General features: G+C 36.6%; 1 protein-coding gene across 1 annotated transcript in view; it reads left to right on the forward strand.

The window, feature by feature from the left end:
- Positions 1-10,945, forward strand: part of LOC126890661 (C-type lectin 37Db-like) — a 49,508-nt gene extending 38,563 nt beyond the window's left edge. Inside the window, exon 3 of the mRNA XM_050659779.1 lies at positions 10,599-10,945. Coding sequence (XP_050515736.1) covers positions 10,599-10,864 — 266 coding nt within the window. The 3' untranslated portion in view covers positions 10,865-10,945. The remainder of the gene's footprint in view (positions 1-10,598) is intronic.
- The last annotated feature ends 379 nt before the right edge of the window (positions 10,946-11,324 follow it).

Genomic DNA, 11,324 nt, shown 5'->3' on the forward strand with positions numbered 1-11,324 from the left:
CAGGATTTCGTCAGTCATCCAACATTTCTTTTGTATTTTTTGTTTATAACCTAATTCTTTTTTAACTGTATCCGTCATTGTTTCCTCTATGGCTCTCCATGTGTTATCCAAATTAACTTCTCTTTCTAGTTCTACTTTTGTATTCTTTGTTAGTGCTTTGTTTAATTTCATACTTAATTCTCTTCTGGTATTCTCATCTTTAAGTTTAGCATAGTCTATTGTTGGTTCTGGTTTAGGTCTCCTCATATTAGTGATTTTTATTTTTATTTCTGCTAAGAGAAGGACATGGTCTGATGGAACATCGGCGCCAGGGTATGTACAAGTTCTAGTTATTGATGATCCAAATCTTTTGTTAACCATTATGTAATCGATCTGGTTTCGAACTATACTCTCGGGGCGGTCCGCTGGGGCTTTCCATGTATATAAGCGTCTAGGTGGTAGCTTGAACCAGGTATTAGATATTTTCATATCTTCCTCTTGGCAAAATTGATATAGTCGTTCGCCTCGGTCATTTCTCTCTCCCAGGCCGTACGGGCCTATTAAATCGTCGTCTCTACCTCTCCCTATCTTGGCATTAAAGTCGCCCATTATGAGGTTTACTTCATGTCTCTTCACGTTACTAAGCAGTTGTTTAAGTTCTGCGTAGAACATTTCTATATCTTCTTCTGTTGAGTCCGATGTTGGGGCATAAACCTGAATTATGTTGATATTGACTGGACTGGCTTTCAGTTTGAGTAAGGCCATACGGTCTGAGAGTGGGAAGAACTGTATTACCGATGCAGATAATTTGCTCGTGATTATTATACCTACTCCCTTTCTGTGATTTTTATCTGTGAAAAAAATCTACTGTAGAAAAATTGGTGGAAATGCATAATTGCATTTTAAGGTGCATAAAATACATCCAAATTGTTGCTCGGAGGGTTTTTGGGGTCGCTGAACACGACCACGCCATCAGAACTGACCTCCGAAGCACCTGGTACCTAGTAATATGCGTCATCTGGAGGATCGAGGGTTACTGGCACTAAATTGATGCACACAGGTTACTGTGTAGGTTTTTGGAGTCGCTGAACACGAATACGCCGATCAAAACCGACCTTTGGAGCACGTGGTCACCAGTGTCACTGCTGTCAGGGCACGTCAATTTCTGTAGTTTCGAGGGTTTTCGCCCTTGAATGCATGCAAATAGATTACTCGGCGGTTTTTGGGGTCGCTGAATACGAATATGCCATCAAAACCGACCCCCGGACTACCTGATGCCCAAGATCACTGCTAAGGAATGTTATCTTCTGAAGTTTTGAGGGTTTTGGAAACCAAGTGCACCGGTGGTCGGTTCTGATGGCGCATTCTTGTTCAGCGACCCCAAAAACCCCCCGAGCAATCTGTGTGCATCCATTTAGTGCCAAAAACCCTCGAAAACTTCAGATGATGTGCCTTAGCAGTGAACCTAGGTACCAGGTGCTCCGGTGATCGGTTCTGATGGCGTATTCGTCTGCAGCGACCCTAAAAACCCCCGAGTAACAAAATCTGGCCCTTAATACAAATATTTTGACATGTTTGTGCATTTTTGGATGCATTATATGCACTTTAAAATGTAACTATGCATTTCCACCCATTTTTCGATAGTAGACTTTTTTCCTGACATCATGCTGAACACAAGCAAAAAGTTACAAGTCTCTAGGTGCTGTATTTAAAAATCCATTTATTTTGTACTGAGCGCCCTGGTTTACTAGGCAAGTAGTAGCTGTATCTTGAATCCAGTGTTACCAATCGGCGTATAATTATCCGATTTGCGTATCTTTTTGAGAGTTGTCGTATCTTCTCCGTATCTTTAAATAAATCGGATATTTGCGTATATTTTTCAGTGTATCTACCAATCTTTTACAAAAGACTAATAACAAAAATAAACTTAAAAAAATTCGCTTCTTATTCATATATTTCTAACAACACATTAATTTTCTTTGGTTCCACCCAACAGATAAGAAGGGACAAAAGGGACCTGTGCGAATTGTTTTGTTTAGAATTTGAATTCACAAATGTTTCCACTTAAGGCATACTGATCCAATTCAAATTTCAAAAACAGGGATTCTGCCGTCCGATTTTATTTATGGGATTTTAAGGGCAAGCTACATATTAGATATTTATATTATAATAATTTATAGAAACTACAGCATAGCCACTTGTTTAACCAACTAAATTTAAATACATGTAATCAATGTTTATAAAAAAAAACAAAGTAGAAAAAGAACCAACGCCAACGTTTGTTTTATTTTTATAGTGAATCGTCATAATTAATAAGCATTTGAAGAATTAGAAGAAACCTTTTTTTTAAGCTTTTGCTGGACTAACGACGCCAAGTGGCGTTGTGGCACATTGTCCAGAAATAACTTACACAGTTTCCTATCTATTGAGTACTATATAATATATTCTTTATCTATGCTTTAGTTGCTAAAAGATTACGTATGCGCAAAATTTTGGATAAATAATTTTTAAACGTATTCATTTTTTTTTTCAAATCCTGAAAAAACTAATAAATATTTTTAAAAAATTTAAACGCAGAATGAAAGATTACATTATTACCGAGGGTAGAATGTCACTTAGAATAAACAAAAAGATTTTTTTGAATGAGATATTTGAAATTAAATAGCACACTCAATTTTCTCTTTTTTTTTTCACCCCTGTAACTTATTACAATAAACATTATAGAAGTCTTCAGGAACTTTCGGCCCTCGGTAATACTGTAATCTTTCATTCTGCGTTTAAATTTTTCAAAAATACTTATTAGATTTGTCAGGACTCGAAAAACCATTGATCAGAAATTTTGCGCCAGCGTTCTTAATGTAGATAGTTATATTGATTTATTTGTTATTTATGTTTCTAGTACCTAGTGTTAGGTAGTTTTAAAAAAATTATATTTAAAAGTGTTTTTTTTTACTTAAAAATAAATAAAAAGATCCAAATAATGAAATATTTAGATAATTTAACACTTACAAGAATACAAAATTCGTACAATATAATAATAGTACATAATATGAATTAATCACCTAGGATACCAGATTTCAATTTATAAACGAACATTTTTAAAATAAACGGTAAAACAGAAAATACAGTAGATTAAAAAGTATTCTGTAATAAGTAGTCAGATAAAAGAATAACATTAAACGTATTCAACGTTGTAACCAGGATGGTCCTAAGGGGGTGGGTTACAACTACTGGATGGTCTCTGGGAGGTATGGAATAGTAATGGTGTTAGGCGTAGAGAGCTAAAAGTACCTACATCCAAATAGCGGGGGGTTATAACCCCCCAACCCCCTGGTTACGCCTATGAGCATATCTTTTCGTGACAAATCGGATCTTTTTCGAACGATCATCGGATAATCTAGAGAAATGCGGTTGGCAACACTGCTTGAATCAATCGAACTAGCGCCGACGCCATTTTAAAGAAAAACAAATTTCATCCATATAAAATAAACTTAGTACAGGAACTTAATGGGGATGATTATGAGAGCCGTTTATAGTTTTGTAAAATAAGCAGTGAGCGAGTAGTGATCGATCCACAAATTAGCTTTAATATTTTTTTCTCCGATGACTGCATTTTTTTAATAAAAGAGGCTCTAAGTCGTCTCAGTTGCCCTTATTGGTCTGATTCAAACTAGGATTTTCCACGAGGTGCAAACACACCAACCGCAAAAATTAAATGTATGGGCTGGTATTTTTGGTGATCGACTGGAGGGACCATTCGACGTACTTATTTCTTCCCTTATCGACTACTTATTGACTGATACTATTGAAAATGATCAACAATATGATGAAGATCAATTTATTTTTCAACACGACGGTACTAAACAGTATGCTTTACTTGTTCGATAATACTTAAAGCAAAATTCGACGGCATTGGATTCGAAAGAAAGGCAGCATCGAATGGCCTCCTCGGTCACCAGATTTGTCTCTCCTGGATTTTTTGTGGCAACTCCTTAAAAGTAAAATCTACAAAATACGATCCGTATCTTTAGAAGAATTACGTCAACAAATTGTCAACGAATGCCAACGAATCACTCCGTAAGCTTCGGCATGTGGAAGAAAATTTCGAATAAACGTTTATCATTGTATAGACGACGAAGGTCATCAGTTACATCATTTGGTTAAATAATAAATAATAGCCTAAGATCCGAATATACATAGGTCGACCTGCACTCATCTGCTTTCCGGATGAAACGTTTTTTTATTAAATTTCATACATAGAAAAATACCACTTGCATGGGTTGCCTACCAAAATCGTGTCATAGCTATCCTTAAGGCGGGACCGTAGAGGTTTAAATCAATATTTCAAGCACTTTTTTAAAGTATGGTAGAATTATTTTATTTTTAAATTAAACAAGCATATTCAGTACAATTCATAGATTATTCAAGATAAAATTCAAGGAAAAATATTGAAAAATAGGCCAACGGTGGCAAATTTTTAAAGACACCTCAAAAAACCATGAATGTTGCGGTGGACATCAGAACTCCTCATTGGATAATGGTAAACAAAAAATTAAAACATATTTTATTAACTTATGAGTTTCTCGAGGTAGGTAATGCAGTTGAGTTTTTTTAATTTTATCGGCTTTTGATTTTTTGATATCACTCAGAAGTCAAAACAGCGAAACTTCATCTTCTAGGTCATAATCATTCTTTTAATGAACAGTTTCAAATTCTTAGTATTCAAAATAAGGCCTTAAGGTATCTTTATTAGAATCTATGGAAATTAATAAATTGAAAAACACAGATATAATTCTGAATGTCCAACTTGAGACAAACAGCTGCCCACTCCTAAACCTCTTCAGTTAAAGACTTTAAAATGCAAACACATAGTAAGGTAAAATAAATCACTTGAGAAAGGCACTCTGCCGAGACAGCTCGCTCACTGAGTTCTATAGTGGCACATTTTCAGAAAATGGTGTTTGGTGATAACCATTTCTTAAAAATCACGAAATTTCACTTTATAATTGAACGAAACTGGCATAAAGGTAGCCTGCATAGAATCCCCTAGATCAGCGTTTCCCAACCGGTGGGTCGCGAACCACTAGTGAATCGCGAACGAATTTCTGGTGGGTCGCGGCGTGGCGCTTACAGTAGCCGAGTATCTTGTAATGATCGTGCACAACCTGGAAATTGCGCTAGTCCTTGGGTGAGAGATCAGAAGGTGGGTCGCCAGACATAAAAGGTTGGGAACCACTGCCCTAGATAGTTGTACCACGTGCATATTTCCCTCCATTTCGCTCGAGCGGCAGCACTATACCGTCCCATATTTAATAAGCCGTTGACTTTACAAAATGTTTGTGTTGCTTCTACGTGGAATACCGGCACATTTTAATAAAACTAATGTTATGCCATTTTATAATTTTTATAACCTTCAATCAAAATATCTTATAATTCAAATATTTTCTTTGTGCCATGAAAGAACAAAATTGTGTCAGTATAGGTTTACTTTATCTTATATTTCACTTAGAATGGAACTAAAAGAAGAATGTAAGAAGTGGATACAAAACCGAATTAAACACCTCCGAAACTCTGGACAATCTTATCAAATGTACAACAGGAAGGTAGACGTTCCAGCCAGATCAAATAAAGATCCGTGTGACATTACAAAATGCAGGCAAGCATGTACCGGAAATCCACAGAAGAAGAGAGACGAGCGTTTTTAAGTTATACTGGGATTTAGGAGACATTTCCAAGGAGCTAAACTACATTATAATGGCATTGATGGAACAGGTTAACGTAGCAGAGTGGTGGAAGAACCAATAACAATGCTTTTTATTTTGTTAAACGGTACAAAAGTGAGGGTGTGCAAAGTTTTTTCACTTCAACTTTATGTATTACTTTAGGTCTTTAGGAAGAAATCTTTGTTAAGTGATGTTTCAATACTGAAAGTCGAAAAGGATAATCATAGCATTTTCCTGTATAAAACATCCTTTAACGAATTTTATTTTAAAATGGTCAACTTATTCAAAGAAATACGAACCATAAATCCTAACAAAATATTCTCTTTTAAAGACATTGAAATTAATAGTATCTATCAAAATAAAATTCCAATCACCAGAAAAAAGTATGAAGATCGAATGTATCTTATTCGATTCAATGCAATTAATAAATAGACCAGGGCATTTAGCACTAAAAATACCCGAATAAATAAATTTTTAAATACAGCATCTAGAGACTTGCAGTTTTTTGCATTATGTTTAGGATGACGTCAGGGAAAAGTCTACTATTCAAAAATGGGTGGAAATGCATAATTGCACTGTAAAGTGCATAAAATGCATCCAAAATTGCATAAATATAAAACATAAAGTCAAAATCAATATATTAAGGAACAAAATTTATTATTTGGGGGGTTTTTGGGGTCACTGAATACGATTACGCTATCAGAATTGATCCCCGGATAACCTGGTACCCAAGGTCACGGCAAGAGACGTCATCTTCTGCAGTTTCGATGGTTTTCGGCATTAAATCGATGCAAACGGATTACTAAAGCGTTTTAGGGGTTGATAAATACGAATATAATATCAGAATTGACCTCCGGAGTACCTGGTGCCCAGGGTCGCTACTAAGGCACGTCGTCTTCTGGAGTTTTGAGGGATTTCGGCACTAAATTGGTGTAACTGGACTACTCTGTGTTTTTGTGGTGGTTAAACAAGAAGATGTCACACGGATAGACCTTAAAATCACCTGGTGCCCAAGGTCACTGTAAGGTACGTCATCTTCTGGAGTTTCGATGGTTTTCGGCATTAAATCGATGCAAATGGATTACTTACGGGTTTTTGAGGTCGCTAAACACGAATATGCCATCAACACCGACTCCCTTTGTACCTGGAGCCCAAGCTCACTGCAAGGGACGTCATCTTCTGGAGTTTCGGGGGCTTTCGGTATTAAATTGATGCAAATGAATTATTTACGTGTTTTGGGGGTTGCTAAACACGAATATGATATCAGAATTGAACTACGGAGTATCTGGTGACCAGGATCGCTACTAGGGCACGTCATCTTTTGGAGTTTCGAGGGTTTTCGGCATAAAATGGATGCAAATGGATTACTCGGGGAGTTTTTGAGGTCGCTAAACCCGAATATGCGATTAGAACAGACCCACCGAGTACCTAGTGTCCAGTGTCACTGCAAGGGACGTCATCTTGTGGAGTTTTATGATGGCATATTCGTGTTTAGCGACCCCAAAACCCGTAAGTAATCCATTTTCATCAATTTAATACCGAAATCCTTCGAAACCTCAGAAGATGACGTCCCTTGCAGTGATCTTGGGCACCAGGTGATCCGGTGGTCTGTTCTGATGGCATATTCGTGTCTATCACCACAAAAACCCCCGAGTAATCCATTATTATCAATTTAATGCCAAAATCGCTCAAAACTCCAGAAGAGGACGTCCTTTGCAGTGACCTTGGGCCCCAGGTACACAGGGGGTCGGTTCTGATGGCATATTCGTGTTTAGAGACTCCAAAAAACCCGTGAGTAATCCGTTTACATCAATTTAATGCCGAAAACACCCAAACTCCAGAAGATTACGTGCCTTAGTAGCGATTCTTGGCACCAGGTACTCCTAAATTCAATTCTGATGGCATGTTCGTGTTTAGCGAACCCAGAAACCCGAAAGTAATCCGTTTGCATCAATTTAATACCAAAAGCACTCGAAACTCCAGAAGATGACGTCCCTTGCTGTGACCTTGGGCACCAGGTAATCCGGTGGTCTATTCTGATGGCATATTCGTGTTTGACGACCTCAAAAACCCCCGAGTAATCCGTTTGCATCAATTTAATACCGAAAGTCCAGAAGATGACGTCCTTTGCAGTGACCTTGGGCACCAGGTGATCCAGAGGTCTGTTCTGATGGCATATTCGTGTTTAACCACTTTAAAAACCCCCCGAAATAGTCCAGTTGCATCAATTTAGTGCCGAAATCCCTCGAAACTCCAAAAGATGACGTACCTTAGCAGCGACCCTGGGCACCATGTACTCCGGAGGTCAGTTCTGATGACATATTAGTACTTAGTGAACCCTAAAACCCGTGAGTAATCCGTTTGCATCGATTTAATGCCGAAAACCATCGAAACTCCAGAAGATGACATCTCTTGCACTGACCTTGGGCACCAGGTGATCCGGGTGTCAGTTCTGATTGCGTAATCGTATTCAATGACCCCAAAAACTCCCAAATAATAAATTGTGTTCCTTAGTACACTGATTTTGACTTCATTTTTATATTTATGCAATTTTGGATGCATTTTATGCACTTTACAGTGCAATTATGCATTTCTACCCATTTTTGAATAGTAGACTTTTTTCCTTACGTCATCCTGAACATAATGCAAAAAACTGCAAGTCTCTATTTGCTGTATTTAAAAATTTATTTATTTTGTGCTAAATGCCCTCGTCTAAAAAGTTACAGTAAATTTTAGATCAACTTACATTCCACGTTTTTATTCTTGTTTCTATAAACAAGGTTTTTCTATAAATGATAATCATTTTAAAATTCTTTTTTAGTTATGAGCAAGAGAAATATTGTTGTGTTCATATAGTAGGTATATCTTTAGTTCGAATAAAAACATGATCAACAAATTAAAAAATAAAAACGTTTATTTTATGAACTCTTTAAGCCACTACTTACGACTGACCATCTTTGCCAAAACACTATAAAACTTGAATTCAATACTGGCATATTTATATCAAAGTTCTCGAAATTCATACAATGGGAAAAAATGTAATATCTAACCATTCATTGACAAGTATTTGGTTTCTTCTGTCGACTTCTCATCCATAAATTGTAATTTTGAATGGTATTTTATGATGTCACTAAACTTCATAGTCAATTATCTCAGAACTTCATTTTTGCGGTTATGCCACTATAGAACTCAGTGAGCGAGCTGTAGTCACCTAGTATTTTAATAAATTTTGTGGAAGAATCGAAAACAAACGTTTTCAGTGTTTTATTGTTAGATTAATTATTATTGAAGAAAATTAATTTCAAGATAAATAACCGACAATGACGCCAACGCTAACTCTCATTCTTCTTCTTCTTCAAATGCAAATCCACTAATGCATGTTGGAGATCACATTTTCCATTAACTCTCTGTTTCTTGCAATGTATATCAGAGATTGTATGTCGTTAATCCCTGTCCATTGCCTTATGTTTCGGAGCCAGGACATTTTCTTGCGTCCTATTCCTCTCTTGCCTTAAATTTTACCCTGGATTATAAGTTGAAGGAACTGATATTTTTCGTTTCGCATGATGTGACCCAAATACGCCGTTTTTCTTTTCTTGATGTTTTCGAAAAGCTGACGTTCTTGGTTGATTCTTTTAAGTACATCCATATTTGTGACTTTCGCCGTCCATGGTATCTTTAGGATACGGCGATAAAGCCACATTTCGAAGGCTTCTAATCTGTTTATATCCCTCGTTTTGAGTGTCCAGCCCTCTATGCCATATAGCAGCACCGACCACACGTAGCATTTAGTAAACCTTGGTCTCAGTGTAAGGTCGAACTCTGAGCAGGTCAGTACTTTCCTGAATTTTACGAAAGCTTGTCGAGCTTGCTCAATGCGACATTTTACTTCCCTGTCCGATGTCCAGTCTTCAAAAAGCCACGTTCCTAGGTATTTGAATTTGCTCACTCTCTCAATGGACTTAGTATTCAGTGTTATGGTGGAGTTTTCAAATGCATCCAAGTTTCTGGAGATGATCATGAATTTGGTCTTTTTGGTATTAATCTCTAATCACTCTCATCATACCAGAAAAATTCACCTCGAATACTGATTCATACTCACAGCCTGGATAATGTAAAAAAATGAAAAAATAATAACTATGGTAGATCTTTTTCAACATATAATAATAAATAACATTATTATGTCCAGAAATTTTCTGTGGATTAGGCTTATTGGGGATACCACACAAAAAACGTGCCTCCAGACTCTGCCTCATATGTGGCGGGGAAAAGGGTAAAAATAGTATAAATAATAGCATAGGAATCTTAAAATCATAATAAATAAATATATAGATAAAAAAGAAGCCTAACATTTTGTTTTTATTGTATTCCTATGAACATTCGAGAATCTGTTAAAGTTTTGAGCGCTGTAAAACCTAGAAATAAATACAATTAAACAAGTTTATAGCGGAACGAAAAAAAAGTTATACCCTCCAAAAGGAAACTTGTTACAAAATTTTCTCTTATTTTTGTTTATATTTTTTTTGTTGGTCCCTTGACGATAAAAAGTAATAGAAACAAAATCGTAGAGAATTTAATTTTCTACAATTTATGTTTTTTCTAAATTTTCTAAATTTTCTGTAGGGTTGGTAATTTACGAGATACAGCGCGAAAGGTAGTTTACCTTTGGCCCCATTTCCAAGATGGCGGCCGGGGACAAGGGTGGCGACCCCGAAAACTCGAACCTAAGCTTCTACTGACCTCTCCTACACATTAAAAAAAATAAAATTGACTCCTCTAACAAATGCAAGCTATGGCCTAAAAAATGTTACATTTCAATGGACTATTATTATATTTGTATTTAATGCGTTTTATTTTTTTCTTAATAAATTTTTCTATAATCGTTTATTTTTTTAGGTACTTTAACAGGATTATACTGGACGTCTGGTACAAAACTAGTTGGAGACGATCAATGGGTTTGGTTATCAACAGGCCAACGTATATCATACACCAATTGGGGCGCTGGGGAACCTTCTGGCAAAACTCCTGATCAAAAATCGGAGGAAAACTGTTTGGTATTCGATTACTTTAAAGGGAACAATGCTTGGAACGATATGAATTGTCATTGGGATCAGTATTTTATTTGTGAATCTGTCTCAGAATGTGATAAAACTCAATATTAAATTAATATGTCATACAATATTTTATGTAAGTAATTGTTTAATTTATAACAAATTAAATAAAATAAAGTCGGCCAATACGAACCTATTTTTTTATATTTTGTAACACAAAAGGGGGGCTCTTAGGTGATCTTAGGTGAATCGACATCGCTGTAAACCGCGATGCAAGATCGCGAGGGTGAACGGATGACACATCTTTGGTATGTGCGATCTCATAAGAAAATGAAGGTTTGTTTTGATATCGATGTAGCGACCGCGATCGCGACCTACACCACACTCATCCATGTATCTTCGGCATGTTTGTACCCTTAGGGTACATGGATGAGCGCGGTGTAGGTCGCGGTCAAACCTTCATTTTCTTATGAGATCACACATACCAAGGATGTGTCACCCGTTCAACCTCGCGACCTTGCATCGCGTTTACAGCGATGTCGATGCCAAAACAGGTAACGGAAAGTATCTT

The sequence above is a fragment of the Diabrotica virgifera genome, chromosome 8, assembly GCF_917563875.1.
Source record: "Diabrotica virgifera virgifera chromosome 8, PGI_DIABVI_V3a".
Taxonomy (NCBI): domain Eukaryota; kingdom Metazoa; phylum Arthropoda; class Insecta; order Coleoptera; family Chrysomelidae; genus Diabrotica; species Diabrotica virgifera.